General features: G+C 40.4%; 1 protein-coding gene across 5 annotated transcripts; it reads right to left on the reverse strand.

The window, feature by feature from the left end:
- Positions 1-472: 472 nt before the first annotated feature.
- On the reverse strand, positions 473-18716 carry LOC141742189 (inverted formin-2-like). 5 transcript variants are annotated; one of them, XM_074583840.1, is made up of 13 exons: positions 16516-18716; positions 15708-16215; positions 14165-14307; positions 13629-13690; positions 12069-12171; positions 11367-11452; positions 10234-10334; positions 8889-8959; positions 8677-8784; positions 8011-8081; positions 6304-6424; positions 5422-5586; positions 473-1076 (listed from the first exon to the last, which is right to left on the reverse strand). In XM_074583840.1, exons 1-13 carry the CDS (start codon positions 16546-16548, stop codon positions 954-956), a joined length of 1695 nt encoding a protein of 564 aa, XP_074439941.1. In that variant the 5' UTR covers positions 16549-18716; the 3' UTR covers positions 473-953. The 5 variants fall into 5 exon arrangements, with proteins under 5 accessions (XP_074439941.1, XP_074439942.1, XP_074439943.1 ...); XM_074583839.1 differs by lacking the exon at positions 473-1076 and adding an exon at positions 4513-4723; XM_074583841.1 differs by lacking the exon at positions 6304-6424 and having other exon boundaries at positions 947-1076.
- Between the last annotated feature and the right edge of the window lie 441 nt (positions 18717-19157).

A 19157-nucleotide genomic window follows, 5' to 3' on the forward strand; every position in this document is an offset into this window, starting at 1 on the left:
ACACTAATTACTTTTCTGTATTTACAGCAAAAAGGTTTATTGTTTTAATCAGCAGCTTTACATTAAGCATGTTACGATTGCAAATTACGTAAAACATGTTTGCAGTACAGCTTATCAAGGCAATATTGAAAAATTTGGGTTGGTCACTTTTCAATGAATTGTATATATTTTTAAAATGTATTTCTAAAGATGGGTAACTGTGAAAGAGGAGCTAAAAGAAAGCCATTAATTTAGGCACCAGATACAAGGAAAAACAGTCCTCCAAGGGGTGAGCGTCCAGTGTAATATTTACACGAACTCCACTCATATTTACTAATGCCATTTTTGCAGTGGTTCTCTGAAGAATCGTAACCAAATGTTATTGGCAGAAATCTGCAAGAAAAGTGGATGCCAGGTGTTTGCCAAAATTAAATTTTAAAATATACACCTGCCAATGTTAGCACTAGAAATGCTTCACACTTAGGTAGGGCCAGCACGGCGAACGCTTTTCTGCAGTTATGTCAATCAGCCATTCATCAGCAAAGCACAGATGCTCCTTTAAGCACACACATAACTGCTTTAAGGAACCGGACCTCTAATCAGAGAAAAGCAAATGCTGTGGTAACAGTAACACACGACATAACCTGCCTACCGCAGTGACACAGCGGGGCTTGAAGTACGTGCAACTTTCTGTACCCCTAAAAGTCTTCCAACAACTATTCAGAGCAACAGCAGGATGTCACCCACCTCTAACCAAAACAGTAGGAACTTGCTTATTGGGAGTGCTATTTTTTCTAACATCACTATCATGATTTCTTTGATCATTCACATGAACTTGCAAATTGATGCCTTACTATACTATGTGCTTGACAACTACATCATCCGTGGCTAAATCACTGTCGTTGTATTGGATCAGCCACAGCTAAACAGATAATTTCCTCCTAATTAACAAAGGCTGGCGAACACCACCAGAATTACTTTTTGTTAAATGTACTGCTCTTTCCATACTCTCCTTTCAGCCTCTTCACGTCTTCTACTTTAAGGTGTTTCTTCCTTTTCTCAGACTTTGCAGCTTGCTCCTTCCTTTCTTGATTTTCCTGCATTCAGACAGAATGACAAATAAAAACATAAATAAGAGTTACTGGAGGAAAACCTGGTTAAGAAACTCTCAATTTGCAATGAATAGCTATTCTGAATATGCCCTGTACACATTTAGAAGGCTCAGCTGCTGGGGTTTGAGGGTTAATAGCAGAACAGAGCTTCCTGGTCAGTCCCTTTGATCTTCTCCATATGATGATGTTACCATGAAATTATTTCATTAGCTTTAAGTGCAAGGTTCAACTCTAGACTGAAATGCATTCTTCTTAATTAGTCCCTTTGTCCACAAAACAGAACACTAGGTTAACTTAATTAGCATTCTAGAGATTTATCCCATAGCAACCTTGATTTTATATTGCTTGTATTCAGGGGTTCCTACCAGAGAATTCAGGAACTCAACTGTGTTCAACAGCAGCTCACAGTTTCTCTTCAGGCACCCGCTACATTTGCCAGCTGTATTTCTGCACTAGCGTTCAGTGGCAGAGTCCAAGCTGGGTGTCTGTTGGTAACAGTCATGCAACTGCCAGGATGGCACGCGTCCTGGTGGGATTTACACAGACAGGCAGGACTCTGGTTTCCACAGAGCTGCTGGTAGCGGGATGGTGTGATTAATGGAGGAAGAGAAAAAAATCGAATGATTACTCCTAGCAAAGGAAGACTTTTACTCAATAGAGGAGTATTTCTGTGTTGATAAGTAGCACAGTCGTAGGAGAAGGTAGTTCTGAACAACTGGGATAACTGTAGCAGAACATCTGCATGTTGTAGGTAGATCAGTAGTTATTGGGCCTGAGGTCATAGAGATTTGTGATGTTAAGAGGAGGGTGCTGCTGTGTCATATTACAAAATTTAATAATGTCCAGGAAGATGTTGATTTGGTGCAGATAGGATTCTTGATGAGACATGTCTGGTCTCCTCTGCAGAGAGTTTGGCAGCAGAAAAGACATTTTCCCGTTATAGCAATAGATTTGGTTGATTGCTATGGATCAACTGCCACTATTTCCATTAGATGGGCTGAAGAAGTCTCAGGAAACACACACAAGTTTCTTACAGCCTTTAAAGAAAGTAAGAGCCTAGGATCCTTTGGTCGAAAGAAATTTTCAGACAAATAAAGAAAACTTGTGAACATTGAGTTAGTGTCTCTGAAATATAGGAGCATTATAGGCTGAAGGTTATGGGGACCTTCACTGGATGCCTACAAAAGGAGAGAAAAATGGTGTACTCTTGACAAAAATAGAAAAGGATATATTTGCCTTGGATGGACGGTGCTTCCGAAAGAATGAGGTACCGGTGGTGAAGTCTTAGCGAGCGGCTAAAAGCCTGTCATCACTGTATGTCTCCTTCGTGCTTGCCTGATAAATTCCTGCTGTGCCTTAGCATAATGTCTTTGAGATATTATGGCTGCTGAGAGACTTGCAGATCTATGGGCCCTGGGAGAACGTCTCTATGTAACGCACCACAAGAAATAAAGGAGGCGAATTCAGGGATACATTGTTCTGCTGCTCGAGCAGCACACGCTGTACTGAAAGCAAACCGAAACACATTAGGAATAAATTTATGGATTGAGCAAGCCTGAAATGAATTGTTCGAAGAAATTAAAAAAACAAACCCGAAACATAACAATTTGATGCAAACAGACTGTTAACATAGTTTCTTCAAAACAAGAAAGCCCAACAAGGTAAAGTGGTTGCAAGGCAGAGGAATGAGCATTCACAATCCCTTCTCCATCTCCTGGGTTACTGAAGGCAGCTGTATGGATGAGATTAAATGGAAGAGGTGTGTCAATTTGGATTTGCACTTTGTGGGACTTTCGATACTTGCTTGATCTTTGAATTAAAAGATGCTCCATGACAACTGTTCATCCCCACACTGTCTAAAGCACATCCTGTTCCAACACATATGCACCCTACTGAGGAGCAGCTGCTCCAGCTCAGTTATCCTAGGGGAGCACTCAGAGGAGCTATCCCTGCGCAGAGCTGTCTGTAAAACCTCTGTCATTGACCGAGTACTTCCTAGAGCAGATTTTGTTTAACATTTTTTCCCTTTTCCTGAGATTACACAGCCTCCTTTTTGGGAGCTCCCCTCTTTGAACAGCTGCAAGTGCTGAGGGAAATCAAATGTTTCTCTCAGTCCCCTCTAATCACACAGTGTTTCTTTTCCCCGCAATTTTACAACTCAGTTTTCAGTATATCTCCAATTCTGGTTTTTTATCTTTGAGCTGGGAAGTTATTTTCTCCCCGTCTCCTTCCTTCTGCCATCTGCTCCTTTTATTTTTTGAGGATTGGTGAAAGAGTCATCAGCCCTGGGTGACGAAGCAGCTCCTTTTCACTGTGTCAGTTTTGGAGACCATTTTGAAAGGCTTTTTTTTTTTTCCCCACCTCTTCAAATACATGGAGAAGAAGAGGGCAGATTCTTATTATAGTAATTTCATTTGTGTAGCTCAGTTTTTGTTACCTGAAGGATAAGAGACGACAAAGAAACCTCAGGGAAGGGAAAAGGATTTTGTTCAAACAAAGAAGTAACAAAACCAAAATCTCTCTAAGTAAGCTTACAAGCTGTGAAGGATCGCTATTTGTCAAACTTATTTCCCTGCTTATTTGATGTGAGAATGGAAAGATAGCACTAACGACTGTGGTAGTGCTAAGAGACCCACTTTACACAGAAGACTCATCTCAAAATAAAAGTTACACCCTAGCCTTAAAGCTTACGTCAAATGGCACTGGCAAGAGATGATGCACATGGCTGATTCTGGTGTAAAAATCAAAATCACAGAACAAGAAGATGCTTTAAAACCTTCAGCTTTTCAGCACATTGCTGTTTTAAGCACAGACGGTATCTTTACTACAGCGATAGGGATAAAGCAAGGCAAGAAGGGAGAGGAGATTACACTCCAGGTCTGCAGTGGAGTTAAGAGAGACACATACGGCATGGCTAACAGCTGTGCTACCTTTGGGGTGAGGTGCTGCTGAGAAATGGAACCAAAAATAGGATGAAAGGGAGTTTACATGTTGGGTAGATAAAAAGAAGCTTTTTTTCTAGTTGCTCCAGCCTGGCTGTGAACAAGCAGCACCCAAAAAAAGTAGTTTAATCTTCTGCAGCTATTCTAGGACACTACATAACCTTTATTTGGACTGTTTCTTAAAAGAACTGCAGTTGCTGGATTTACCCTTCACAGCAATTTTCCAGTGCAGTGCTCCACAGATGCTGAGCCATGATGTTCTTGACTCTCTTAGTTCTTTCCTTCCTGCCTAGCATTTTAGGAACTCTAAGGGTCAAGTGTATTGCCAAAGTATCATCTGTGGTTTGTGGGGTTTATTTTCCAGACAGTCTGTGGTGCTATCGGATTGTTTTGGAGCCTGGGTAGCTGTATTGCTTGCAAAATTGAAGTCAAATGCCTCACAGGAGGAGCAGGTACTAGGAACATTACAGGATATTTTTTTCATCTTTCATCTTCCAACATTTCCTCAGAAGCTCCTTTGTTTTGATCTAGGATCTGGCCTAAAGCAATCCTTCACCCTCTCTTGCCGTGACGTTGCCCAGCATAGTTGTCTGTATTTTTGCACTTCTTGAAACGTGGATGATTCCCTCTACAGATAGTAAATCCAGTCTGGGGCTCTGCTGGAGTCAACACAGGAGCAGGTGGTTGTTGCTGTTAAAATATATAAATGTGAAGCCACTGTCACCTGGCATTAGGAAAACCCTAGAGGAAGTTACATTAGTTCAGGCGTGAAGTGTGCAGTGGGGGATGCAAAATGGATGTTCACTGGAAGCTTACTAATTGGAAGGTGCTCTACACAGCTTTTGTGGTGAAGCTGCTATTTTCTTACTCCTTACTGCAAGGAGTAAAGTCTTATAAACTAAAAAAGCGCCAAATATAATTTCGCGGGAGTTAAGTAGTTTTTTAGGGGACACAAAACTTACTGTTTTGAATGAACTGGTACAATGAAATACCTATATGTAAACATCCCTTCCAATTAGGCTTTGCCTGTCGGAAAATTTACCTTTTGCCTATTGGCAAAGCCTATAACGCATGTCAGGTTGCTCATTCCTTCCCACGCCACTAAGCTGCTATTACACTGAGGCCTGATTAATAATTTTACAGTGGGAACAACTTGGAGGCTTCTTAGATCTCCATAGCAAAAAAAAAAAAAAAAAAAAAATCACATTTTATATTTGCTCATTTCTTGCTGCAGATGGGAGGCAAACAGTCAGTTACTTTCATTTACTTCTGCAGCCAGGTTTTAGATAGCTCAGCTTGGCATAGAAGTAAAAAGAAAATCTTGCTTGCTTAAAAAAAAATTTAAAAATGTCTCAATCTATTTCTAAACAGTCACAAATGCAAACCACCTGTAAGGCCTTGAGGAAGAGCTCTCTGAAGGTTTTCATTGTGCTAAATACATCTTCCAAAGACAGTTTTTTTCGATCTTCACAAAGATAATCAGCAAGTTCTTCCTTCTTCTTTTCAATGGTGGCAAACTCCTTCTGAAGGTCCTTTGAAGCATCGAGACTACCCTGAGACACAGTTTGCAACACAATTTATGCATGTTAAGAAGTAGCATATTCTGAGCTGCCCAGAAGACTCAAGCCAGTTAACAAGAGAGCAGTCAGTTTTTAAAAAACTGACAATTGAGATTGGTTCACAATGTGTGATGTTTTCTTCTTAATTGAACCATCTGCATTTCCCCTGGTTTCATTTGGCCCAAAGCAGCTCATTGTATATTGCCACTTTCATCATACGATCACATGGAAATTTGGCACAACCTGGGATGACTGATCAAGGAAGATATAGCACCAGGATTTCCACCTTTTAGCTTTAGCTAAATGACTTTGTTTTGAGAACATGAAAAGCTAGGATGTTTGGAAATATGTGCAAAAAAAAAAAAGCATACTGCAACTCTGTTCACTTTTTCTTCCCCAAACAACAGTGAGACAAAACATGTTTCTGTACTGAATTGTACATTTATAGTTGCGTCCTACATTGCATTTTTAGGTCCTTGCTTTCTTTTGCCCCCACACACCTGGCTGGTCCTCAGCTGTTTCCTTATCACGTTACAGAAGTGGAGGAAAATCTGGGATGCTCCCTCCACCAGGGCACAGAAAGAGTGCAGTTATGACCCATTTCCCATAGAGCTCTATGTCCATTTGCAACCTGAATTACAGTGCCTTTGAGAAGAGATTTAAAGGGTTTAGGAAGAAGGATGGGAAGTGTGTCACACCCGCATTACCTACTTGAACAGATTTTGCATGCTGTATTTTTAAATCTTCTGTTGACAAAAATAAACGCTTCTCTATTTCCAACAGTTTCTTCAAATTGGCACCTGCCTCAGCCTGGATGACATCAAAGTGGATTCTGAAAGGTCCATAAAAGGGGCAGTACACTGAAGGGGTGAGTCTTGTTTTCATTAAGTTAAAATATTATTATAAACAGTAACATCTCTGCAAATGAATGAAATTGTCCAACCCGGACCCTGCTTTTGCAGGTAGTTCTCCTTTATATAAATCCTTTTCTATGTGCTCAAACCCTCATCTAAGAAAGAATCTGTGCTTTTGCCCTCACTACCTCCCTGGAGAGACTGTGGAAGAGCCTCACTGTTCTACTATTCAAAAAACTCCTCCAAAATTTCCAGCCTATTTTTATTCAAAGGCAACACACGCTCATCTGCCTTGTGCCAATACTGTCCTTACTTAGCTGGTTCTTTTCCCTCCTTGCCTTTTCTCCCTAATCTATTTATAGTCCAAAATTATATCTCTTCTCAGAGTTCATTTAGCTCACGTGGAGACCCAAACACGTTACACTACCGAACCGACATTTTCTGTGATTCTTTGTGCCAGACAAAAACTACTGAATCAGCAAAGCCTGATGTGGTGTTCATGGTGCATCCAGATGTGAGCAGCATCGGAAGAGTCCCTTGCAGGATTTGCATTATAAACAGGTTGATAGCCACAGGTTGATTAGGAAACCGATTTTTTAAGTTTGAAAGTTTGACTAAACTGGAGGGCAATGACTTTATAAAAAAGAGCACACTTACATCGTTGACCAGCAAAATTAGTTTCAGGTAACAAAAGTATTTCTATTATGACACAACTCAAAAAGAAATTCATGTTTCAAAACAGCATCCATCTTAAATTCTGCACAGGTAACTCCCCAAAGCCATAATATTTTCTGTTGCACTACTGAATAAAAATACTTTAAAAAAGTTATTTAGCAGCTATTTAACAAATGTCAGTCCATCTCCAGATTTAAAATTTACCCCTGCTTCTAGTTACAAGGTAATATCAAACACTGCAAGGTTCCTATGAATTCATAACAGGATCAAAAAATGTTAATCCTGGTGCTATAAATCTGGATTCCGGTTAATGCAATTTAACGTATCTCCATGTGATTCTTCTGAGCTAAACAGAAAGAGCTGGGGTTGGAGTCATGAGGCTTTCAGGCACATGGGGGAAAGAGGGCAGAAAGTTTTTTTCTTTCTACCCACGTATAGCAGAAAGTTGTGTTGATACTCAACTCAGGGCCCCCTAAGGTCCCCCAGTTGCTAGTAAATCACCCCAGCCATTCCCTCCTTACACCAGCTGTGTGTATGTACCTCCTGATGGGCTTGCACATGAATATGACAGAGAAATTTCAGGGAAGATATGTTTCTATTGCAATATGCGGAAGAAGAATCCAGTCCTTGAAAACAAGGGAGTTCACTATTTGCACAGTTTTGCTTCTAAGGTAGTACTGAAACATCCGAAGGAAAAAAAAAAAAAAAAAAAAAAATCACACTCCACATAAAAAGTCTTAACCAAGTTGATTTAAAAATCTCAACACCGTTTGGTGTTAGCAGAGAAGTCCTGTGACCTTACTACAACACCATAAAATGACTCAGCTCCTTGTTGGCTTTAAAGAGGTTGGCAATTCATACATGACAAAAACAAACAATAAAGTCCTACCCTGCTGCCTTGGAAACAAAGTCAAGATCCCTGGGAAGCTGCAGCAGATCTGTGTGGTTTTTTTCAACCTCCTAAAATTGAAGTGAAAAAATGTTTACCTTGCAGTCAGTCAAAGAGTATGAAAGTTTTTCAGCTGGACAAAATCGGGACTGAAAAATTCACACTTCAGTTTTCATTCTTATAAGCATAGGGGTAAATTTAGCCTCTTTCATTCTTTTTCTCATGTTGACACCCATAGGGAGTTAAAAAGAAAGCAAAAGGCTCTTTTAACTGCCCAGGCTTACATCCCACGTGCTGCCACAATGCACAAGCTGACCTGAGAATTTGTCTTCATACCGCTAAAATTAATTTCATTTGACAGATGTGTTTGGGAGACATGTCAACACGAGAGAGCGGTTGGAGAAGAAGAGAAAGAAAACGGCAAGCAGACACGTTAAGCAAACTTGAGAAAGGAAACCTAGTGTTAACTCTCTAAACATTACTGCACAGGGCTTTGATCCTGTCGGTGCAGAGAGTGGTGGAAAAGTTTTCATCATATTTCAGGCGCAGACGCTCATCCTCCGTATACCTACAGTGGGGTCCTACTGAGGTTAAAGCCCCTTAGTTCCTGAAGAATGAATATTTGAGGATAATGCATACAGGAATAATTTCACGGTATTGTTGTACCTCCAAAATATGGTGAAGCAGAGTAATGTGCCTTTGGTTTGCTTTTGTTTCTGTTAGTCTGAGCAAGGTGCTAATTTTAAAACCTCCAGCATCTCCAGTGTGATGCCCCTAGAAGATACAGAAAAAAGTTCCTTCCTTCAGTTTCCAGGTCTTGCATTTGTATTTTCTGTTATCTTTAGAAATACAGCAATTAAAGAAATTGGTTTACTTACATAGTTCAGAAAGTTTCCAACTTTAAGGATCAATTGGCAGAAAACTGGCAGTCGATGACTGGTAAGAAGTGCTGGAAAATAGAGAGAGACACATTTTCAATAAATTACATTAAATGATGTGAAATAGGAATTTCCTTAGGTTTGACAGTGGGGGTAACAAAATTCTCATCCAAGATTATGTCAAGCCATTGTTACGGATTTGGAAGTATACCAGTACAGAAATAAATCAGCTAAATGGAAGTGGAATGAATAAGTTTCTATTGAGGTCTCTTTTCTACAAATAGATGAAAAATTAGTTTTTCCATCAAGTTTGGAGTATAGATGTGTCATCCCTGCATCCACTTATGAGGGAGAACTGCATATGAGAAAGTGTATAAACTTGTGAAAGTTGATAACCCCCATTTCCAGCACATGTTATTCTAGGTTAAGAAAAGCAAAGGGCTTTTTGCCTTGGTATCATCGTTAGTGAGAGTGACAACCAGAAGCTGTGCATTTTTGCAAGAGAATCTAGAATAAGAATAAATTTTTTTGGCAGAACTAGAGCAGAAACCCTGATCCACGCAATGGGATGGAGGGGGGGACGGTGATGACAGGGTGAGACTCCAGAGAGCTGTTGATTTCAACACAGTAAATAGTAACTATAGCACTGACATCAGATGGCCAGGTATCGCCAAGTTTTATGTGCAACCATAAATAGAAGTTTCGCAGTTTAACTGTTCAACGGGAGGTCAACGCCTCTAAAACTATTGAACTGAAGCTAGAATCCAAGAGCAACTTAAATCCAAGAAAAAGCGAACTTAAAACTAAAACCAAGGCTAATTTTGTGTGGATGGGGTTCCTGAAACACCAGTGAACATAATCTGGGACATCTGTTTTGGAAGCCAAACCAGATTCTGGTATGTCACTGTGGCCTGCTCCACCTCAGAGCTAGACTGGACTGCAACCAGTGTGCACTAGAGGAAAAACTGGAACCGATTCATTGTTATGGACAAAAATCTCTGCTGCACACAAAAAATTTAACCTATATTCAAACAGAATCTGGCACTGACATAAAGGAAATTTCCTTCTTCTCTAGAGAACCACTGATAGAAGAGAGGTTGGTGTTATCCATGTCGATGGAAGCTCCACTTCAGAGCAGGGCAGCACCATTTGCAATTCCGCAGAATGAATTCTAGAAGCAGGAATCTGCAGAGTCATTTTGATGTTCGCTACATATTCAGTGATGAAGAGGTTAATTTTGATTAGCAAAATAGAATCTAGCATATGCTGCCACTGATGCCATTCAAGTAGAAGAGGATCTTCCTATGAGTGAGCCTGGGCATAGACACAGCACTGATGTACTTACTTTCACAGGCTGTCCTGATGGCTTCTGCTTTTGGCCACAAACAATCCAGCAGAAATTTTGTTTCCTCGCAAATCAGCATGCATTCAATCCGCAACTGGTAGCTAAAAGAGATCAGTGGAAAAAAACCCCAATGAACACCATAAAAACAAAACCCACAGGCATGATTAATTGACTTGCGCTCAGTAAGTGCATCACCCATTTTAGGCAAAGTGCAATACCAGCATTGTTCTGTTCTCTTTAATGCTCTGACACGAGAACTGGATTATAAATAAATCAAAGAGATATTTCCAAAGATGTCCTAGAAACAATTATCATCTCTTTCAGAAAGCAATGTTGCACTGACATCTGGCAGTGACTTCCTTGCATAATGAGGCCATAATTTTTGACAATTCCTGGGCAGCACTTGCCAGGATTTTTGTTCTTCCTTTTAACTTCCCAAACAGAAATTTGAAATACTTTTGCAGTGATGTCCTTTGTCACCATGGATTAATGTTGTGGAAGAGCCATGAAAACATTTTCTAAAGTACTTTTAAAGCTAGCTGTAAGTTTGAGAAAATGAAAAGCCAAATTTTCACCACGACATTTTCAAAATAGTGTCTCCGGCTGTGGCATGGCAACTGATCAGATTTATGGAGGGGCTATTCCTATGAATTACGCCATATCACCATGTTCTTATGAACAGCATAAAGATTTCTCTGTGCACACCTCATCTGACTTGGTAAAAATCAGGGAGGTGGTGAAAGCCCTGGCAGCGGCGTGATTCACTCATGGGTTTGTGGGCTCTCTTTGTTAGGCTGGAACCTCTAAACCAGGGGTGGAGCAAATCAGCAGGATTCGGTCTGCAGCTTCATGCTATACAGATAGTAGCTGTTACAACAGTCAAGAGTTTTCTCACTCACTCCTTCATACCAAAGTTAATTTCACCATAGTTTGATAAAGGTGTCTGAAAGCCTATTTGGCCTTCAGAAAGGAAAAGTTTCTCAAAATGGCTCTACAAATAGCAGTCAAATGATTTATCCTGAAGGCTGAATGTCAGGAACATCCCTTTAGCACAGGAAAGAGGCCTTAATTCTTATGGAGAAATATTATAAGAACCACATTCATGGGTTGAAGACAAGGAAAATTTTGCTTACCTAGGAACTTCCAAGAGACGGAGATAAAACTGATCTGCATTTGCTAGTTTTGATTTTTCTTCTTTGCAAGATTTGAGGTCTTTTATCTAATGGGGAATATAACAGTAAAACACCCACACAAATATTTCTGGTTTCCAATCACTTCACTGGTTTTTCTGAACTTGCTGTGTGCACAGGCAATGGGACTCTGTATGTGAACTGGTTTGCAAGGGCAAACGCTTAAGCCTTGTTTTGACTGGGAGGTCACCTGCATTTGTTCAGCATCTTGTATGATGAATCCCTGATCCACAGGCAGGACTTTAGCAAGCTACAATGCATCCAAGTCTAGCAAGCCCTTTAAAAAAATGGGTCCTTTCTCCTCATCAAAACCTGCTCTGATGCTCTCCTCATCAAAGAAAGGCTTTTTACTCACTTAAGTCCATAAATGGTAATGTACCTCATCCATCTAATTAACATAACGGGAACAGCAGTTGGTCTACACCGGCATTGAGTCTCCCAGCATGCTGCTGCCAAACCTTTGTGTGAAGAGGCCAGACTGTTATTGGAGTGGACTTCCCACCGCTCTACCTTGCCAGGTCATTGGCTGAGATGGTGGAGGAGAACGTGGGATCTGGTCATAGTTTCCTGCTTTAGCAGTGCAGGTCTTTCAAGCTGAGCACAAAACACACTGAACCCCATCAGAATAACACAGTTAGTAGATACCTCATGGTCTTCAGGCAGCAGTTTAAATAGCTGCTTCAGTATCTCAGCATCCAACTTGGATTTATCCCCTTTCTGAATCATGTCAGCAATCTCTTCATTGGAGCTGCAGGGAAGAGAAGGGTGCTGTGGAGCAACGGCATAGGGAGGAGCAACACGACAAACAGAAGAGGCCCCAATCTCTCAGCTAGCACTGTAGGAGTAAATGAAGTAATTCTTCCTATACTTGCTTCCCATTACATTTTGGATCTTAGTTCTCAGAAGTACAGTGAGGATATGAAAAAGCAAAGGATTTTTTTAAGCCTAAAGCAATATTCTTCATAATTTAGATGTGCTTTCTGGGCTTTGTTCATCTTTACACAACAAACCCTGAAGGCTCTCCTTTTACTGTGGGTGTCCAAGTGTCACTGAGAAGAGATTTACTTTGAATTTCTCCACTGCTCGCAGCAAAGCCAAGGCTAAAACCAGTGGCTCTCCTCCTGCCGAGAAGTATTTATAAAGATCCCAGGAGATTTTACCCCACATCTTTGCCTGAAACTTTGGCAGACAACACGTCTTTGAAATGAGTCCAGACGGTTCTGGTTTGGGCCCTGGAGAGCTCGGCTCCCTGCAGCCAGCAGCGCTAATTGAGGCAGCACCCAGCTGCAGAGCAGCCCCATCCCTCACCAGTGCAAGCGGGACTCAACTCTTTGATCCCACGGTCACTAGCTGCTCTCAGGAGAGCTTAACTGCTGCCCAGGGAATCATGCAGAGAGAGGAAATAGCAACTGGATTAGGCTATGCACAATTCTTCCCCACCGAGACACAGTTTGCAATGGAAAAAGAATAAAATTAAAAAAGATATCCCTCTGACTGATTCTGATTTATTCTTAACGCAAAGGAACTTGTAGGCTGAGATTCTTTTTGAAGGCCTTGTAATGTGGGCCATTTCACAAAGGGCAGGGAGAGAGCAGAAAATCCGTCTTCATCCTGCAGTAGTTTCAAGGAATCAAAAAGTCAAGATGTTTTGCCAAAAAACTAGTACAGATTCCTTTCTTTTCCTTTTGTTTTTCCCCCCCTCCAGTGAGAACTGTCACTTGGTAAATTTCCAGTTCTTTAGTTGTAGAAATTGTTTCCTATTTATAGAAAATATTGCGAATAAGAACTATATACAATTTTGGATTTGAACACCTGGGAACATCTCTTTAAAATCAATTAGGTAACTTGAAACTTCCAATCAGGAATTTTCACTAGTGGTTGCTGCCAGCAGTTGATATTTATGTCAATAATACAAAGAAAAATACATTTCCACATGATTTTGCTGTTATTTGTGAATATTGTCTACTTAGGAATTAGTGGTCCATTTTAGGTTTAATAGCAATTTGAGATATGATATTAGTCATCTGGAAAGAGAATGCCACATCTAATTAGTTTAAAAAAAAAAAAAAGGAAAAAAATAGTTGACTCCTTGCTAGAGACAGATAGTGGTTGTGAAGTATTTCTGCTAAATTTATTTAATCTAAGCCTGAATAAACACATAGACACATCACATAAGTAATTCAGATGGTACTCTCAAAATCTTACCACTTAAATTGCTTCAGAAATATACTTAAAAGGAAGCTTTTCCTTGGACCTATGAATGTGATCTGTGAAAAGAAAAAAAGCAGTCAGCTAGAAATACATTTACTTTGATTTTAAGAGCTTTTGTTTGCTTGTTGAGTGAGATTCATCCTTCCCTGGTAATAACATTATCAACAATCTTCATTGATCAAACTCAGAGCAATTCACAACAGTACGGGTCATTAGATCTATTTTAGGAAGAGAAAGAGGCACAGGCATAGAAAGGGAATTGATTTGTCTAGAATATTCCACTTCATAAGAATTAATACTGAAATTCCCATGTCCTTGCTCTCTCAGATGAAGACCTGTCCCTCAGCACAGTTACTTCAACATATTTCATTCTAAACCTTTCCTGTGCTTTTTTTAGATAATCTTAGGCACTGAGTATAAAAATATTTCAAACTTTCTTATTATAAATGATTGACAACAATAAGGAGTGAATAAGCTTTTAACTTCCAAGAATTTTGCCAGGCTCTACAACAAGCAAGCAGTCCAAGTACCTCTTTTGTTTTCTTCATTTTTGGCCCTGTTTTCTCCTTAGGTGCTGTTGGTGGGACAGAGAAAAGAAGCTCCAAGCTTGTATAGTCAGGCTCTACAAGCTCCTTGCTGCTGCTTGGCATCACAGCCCACATGGAGCGGCTTTCTGGAAGAGAATAACACTTCAAGATGGACCACAGAGGCAGAGGAGTACTTTCAAGGCAGTGTGATTTGTGGAAGGGGAAACACTTTAGAGGATGGATGAAATACAACGCTCATTAGTCCTGGACAAATGTTAATTATTTAAGAGTGGCTGCTCTCCCACAGACAGCATCCCAAAGATTTGAAGGCTAATTAAACCTGGAAAACTACTGCCACATTCAATTCACTGAACTGAAGGCAGCAGATGAACTTAGTGGGCTGCTCCAGATTCTTCTTGCTACTGCTGACCGGCTACACATCACAAAATTGTGGTACCCAAACAGGGAATGTTGCATCCAATTACGTAAAGGTTTGACTTTGCAAGAGATGAGAACTCCCACACCCAGCGTTATTACCAGAATCATCAGGAGCCGTCTGAATAATACAAGGCACATCAAAACATGAACTTGTCTACAACGCTGGAATCTTTAACAAAGGATCTCACCTCCTTTTTTTTTTTTTTTTAGGAGATTGATGGCACTGAAGACGTTGGGGGTGAATCTGAATTTGTAGCTCTGCCCAAGAAAGCAGACTGTGGCTCAAGCTGTTTTTTTACGTGCATGTTTGTGTATGTTATCATAGATGCAAGTTCTTATCCCCTGATGTCCCCCTTTCTTGGTGATAAGCACAACAGCCAACAAGTATGAGATCTGTGTTGTATGAACCGAGTATTCAAAGCTGAGGCAAAAATGGAAACATGTTGATGGTCTCCTTGCTGAAGGTTGATCAGGACTTGCAAATTCCTTTGGCAGACCACATGTTAGTAATCACAGATGTTAGTGTTACTTTGTATGAAGGAAAAAACCCACACAAACCACATGGCCGTGGTCAGTATGAAATTAAGTCAGAGGCTACAACCTACCCTGAGGGTACGTGTTCCCCAGCCTTATTGACAAGAGTTTTCAGCCTCAGATCTTGGCTAATGCATCTTCTGGCTATGCAAGATTAAAAAAAAAGTAAAAGTTTCAGCTGAGAAGACACTCAGGGGTGATGTGCCAGGAGCTCATTAGGAAAAACCACAGAGCATGGCTGTTTAACAGATCTTTCCACTCAACACACTCAGAGCGTTTTGCAAACCTTAATTAGTGCAGACTCACATCACTTCAACAAGTAACAAATAGAAAGTGAGAGGTTAAGAGAAGATAATTTTAGCAGCCACAGAGTCTATGTTCAGTGCTTTTCCCAAACTACTATTTCCTCCATTTATTGGCAGAGGCCTGGCTTTCCATATTTATTTGCGATTGCTAATTTTTTGTAGGACTAAGACTGAGCAATGGGACCACCTGTGTAATCTCAACGTAAACATTTTTGTTTGGACATGAAATAAATGAACCGATCAGCCCAGTGTTACAAACAAGCACGTACGTCTCACCACGTCAGAGGGGAGCTTCTGCCAGTGAAACACCTTCATCCTCAAGGTCGGTGTCTTCTTAGGACGAGGCTGCCCTCCATATCCACAAATAAGATGACTGCATTTGGGATTACTGCCTGGCTGGGGAGGTGGGAGCGACGGGGTGTTTATGCCAGGCATGGGAAGGGGTGGAGGAGGCATTTTACACCCAGGGGGTAGGGGTGGAGGGGCTGGCATCAGTGGTAGCAGAGCCGGCATAGCAGACTGTCCTTGGGAGGATGAGGAAACACCTTGCTGGGAAGGTGACGTGTTCCCTGGAGGTTGCTGCGGCTTCCTGGAAAGGCCAGTTGTTGGAGAAAGGCTCAGGTCTGCACTGGGGTTCTCCTCTTCCAAGTCCATATCAACTTGAATGCATTTGTTCACCTTTTGAACAGATCTTCTGGACACTGCTTTGTGGCGATTTGGGCACTGCATGCTTGATAGCAGGTTCTCCGTGGCTTGTCCCACTCCCATTTTTCTGTTCTATAAGACAACAAGGAGGTGCATGGATTAGGAAAGTTCCTCACAACTACTAGTTACTGCCAGCTCCCACAGAGAAACAGAGAGGTAACAATGACCTTCCCATTAAGGTAAATGACAGAAATATTTCTATCTATCTGCTTTACAAGTGACATTTCATGGTAGTTTTAGCTATGTGAGTCAGGAGCAAAGCAGTACTGATGGCCATAAGGCTCCTTTTTGACTCCTCTTGATCCTTCCCACTTCTAGTTGTGACACATAAAGAAAGGAAGAGAAAATGCCATCAGCATAGTAAATCTCTACCTGGTTGCTTTTTTCCCCTTGTTGCTCAGCCATTCAGTGAGATTTTTCTTTTGAAGGGATAAATAGATGCCTTCTATAAAAGTTGCTACAGATGCTCTACAGAGGGGAACTTCTGAGACAGTAGGGGCACAGTCACTTGTTCCTGAGAAACCATGTTACCACAACTTACCTTGAGTGGAGAAGGGCGGGGATTTTGAGAGAAACTCTCAGAATAGCCCAATAAATTAAACAAGCTACAGCTGAGGAGGAATCAGGCTGAGGTGCTTAGGGACCTGTGATCACAGAAGGAAATGGCTGGTTAGCATTAAAATGAGTAAGACGGTCTTACTTTGCCTGTCATCTAGGGAAAATCTCTACATTTGTCCTGAGGCTATACAGTTTGACTCAGAGCCTCATGCAAGAGACTATGCAGAAGTCCCCATTTTGTACTCATGCCCATATTTAAACATGGAAGTGGACCTGCCAAAGTCAGCAGAAGTACTTGCTGGCTCAGCACTTGGTTTTGTTTGTTGGACTGAGTGAAGCTTTCTTTTGCAGCCACTTGCAGCCACAGCATCCTGGGACACTAACCTCAGTAGCTGTGATTGTTTTGTGATTTATCTCTAGCTAACTTCTATAGCAGTGCTCATCAACAAGGGTAGAAACGCCACGTGTTGAGCAAGGAGAGATGTGCAAACTATCAATGCTCCAGAAATGACAGAAGAGGTGCAGCCTTTTTAGGGACTGCATGTAGGCAGAAACAAAGACCCCCGTCATCCCAGCCCTTACACAAGTCTTTAACAAAGCATACCTTAGTAGCATCAGCAGCTCTAATGGAGTTAAGTGGATGGGTACTTTCATTTTTATGTTTAGTGCAGGATCAGAGGCTTATTTGGTACATACACCGTGTTTATGTTCCCAAAGGACGAGAGTAATGTTTATGAATGACCATTTTCCTCTTGACACACAGACAACACTCTTTAGAGGAGCTGCATTAAAACCTCTAACAGTTGCATCTCTAATCCATAGCACACCTCTAATGTGTCTCCTATAATTTGAAACAGTTCGTCTTTGAAACCTAGCAGGTCATGCTGATGACAGCATCCAGCTCTTAGAGCAGCCTCTGTAAAATCGTGAACCAGTGGATTCAAGGCAAAAGAAAGCAATAGAACTTTTATTTGTGGTTTTAATCTTATTTTAATCTTAATTTAGTAAGAGTTACTTACATTAAAAACACTAAATGCTAAATCAACCAGAAAATAACACTTGATTTACATATAAAATGGAAGCAGTTAAAATAGCTAATCCAAAGGCCTATAATAGAAAATGAGTATTAACTGTATTTGCTGTTTACTTGAATTAATTTGTTGCTGCTTTCCATAAATATTTTTTTTTGCACAAATAGGCACTAACACTTTCCCAAAGGTAAAGCAGGCTTACATTTCATTTATGTAAACAACTTAATGTATCCCCTTTAGGACTTCACAATCTTTGTGCTAAACTTGTACGGATGTCTGTAATTACCCTAAGCAGGACAAGTGAGGGATTCAGCACTATGAAAACGCCTATTGAGTAATAAGCCCCTTTCTACTAGAAATATTAGAAGTAAAATGAGCTGATTTAAAAAAAAATCTTATTAGAAATATTCATGTTAAAATTCTGCTGCTGGTTTATTTTAATTAAGCTATTGGAGGAATCAGTAAAAGACTATTAATTAGGAAGCTCATCTTTTTTTAATCAGAGTGCTCATCTAAATTGCTACAGGGTTTGTGTTGTAAAAGAAAGTCTTGATTTTAAAAATCCTAATAAACAAGGAATACTACACAAGAAAGAGCAAATATGTTTTGAATGGTAAGTAGGCTTACAATAATGTACCTCCAAAGATTATACTTTTGAGACTGTGTAGAGGAATGCATGCTCTTAGGAAGATTAAAGCTTTTGTATAACTTCAAGGCAGCTCTAACTTACACTGCTGATACCGTTCAAATGAGCTTGTGGGTATATTTAAAAAAAAAAAAAAGTAAATCTCCATGTGAAATTTCTCATTAGAAAGTACAAAAATCCACCTCTGGTTAATGTATACGTATTTACACACATCTCTCAATGCAACCAGACGAGGCACATCAGGCTGCAGAAAGCTCAGTAATTGGCTGGCACCATTTAGGCAGGGCAGGGACCAGAGATCAACTCAATAGAGCAGCCCAACTCTGATGATCCAGTTGAAATCAATTAATTTGCAGTTAACTGTGAAGCTGTTTTCAGTGCTCTGCTACTCTACCTTTTGTTTTATTGGGAAAGCTGATGATGTGATAGGACTGCCACAATACAGGCTTTCATTTCCATCTGCTTACTGACACGCTAGAAGTAGGTACACTTCTCATCAGCCTAGAAAGAGAAGTTGTATTTTGATGGCATAGGGTTTATATTTTTAAGTTAGATCCAAAAAACCTCTATCTTCTGTGTCTTGGACCACGTAAACACTCTCATTTTTTCATTTCTAGGGTTGCCCATGGGCTGATAAGGGGCTATGTTACTTTGTAAAACTTGATTTTCTTTGTAGCTAGAAGTTCATTTATTGGTCATTATTATGCTGGAAACAGGTATTTCAGTGAATGCTTTAGAAAACCTGGTATTTTCCCTTGTGTGCTATTCCTAAAGGGTTT

This window comes from Larus michahellis, chromosome 4 (genome assembly GCF_964199755.1).
Source record: "Larus michahellis chromosome 4, bLarMic1.1, whole genome shotgun sequence".
NCBI classification, from domain to species: Eukaryota; Metazoa; Chordata; class Aves; order Charadriiformes; family Laridae; genus Larus; species Larus michahellis.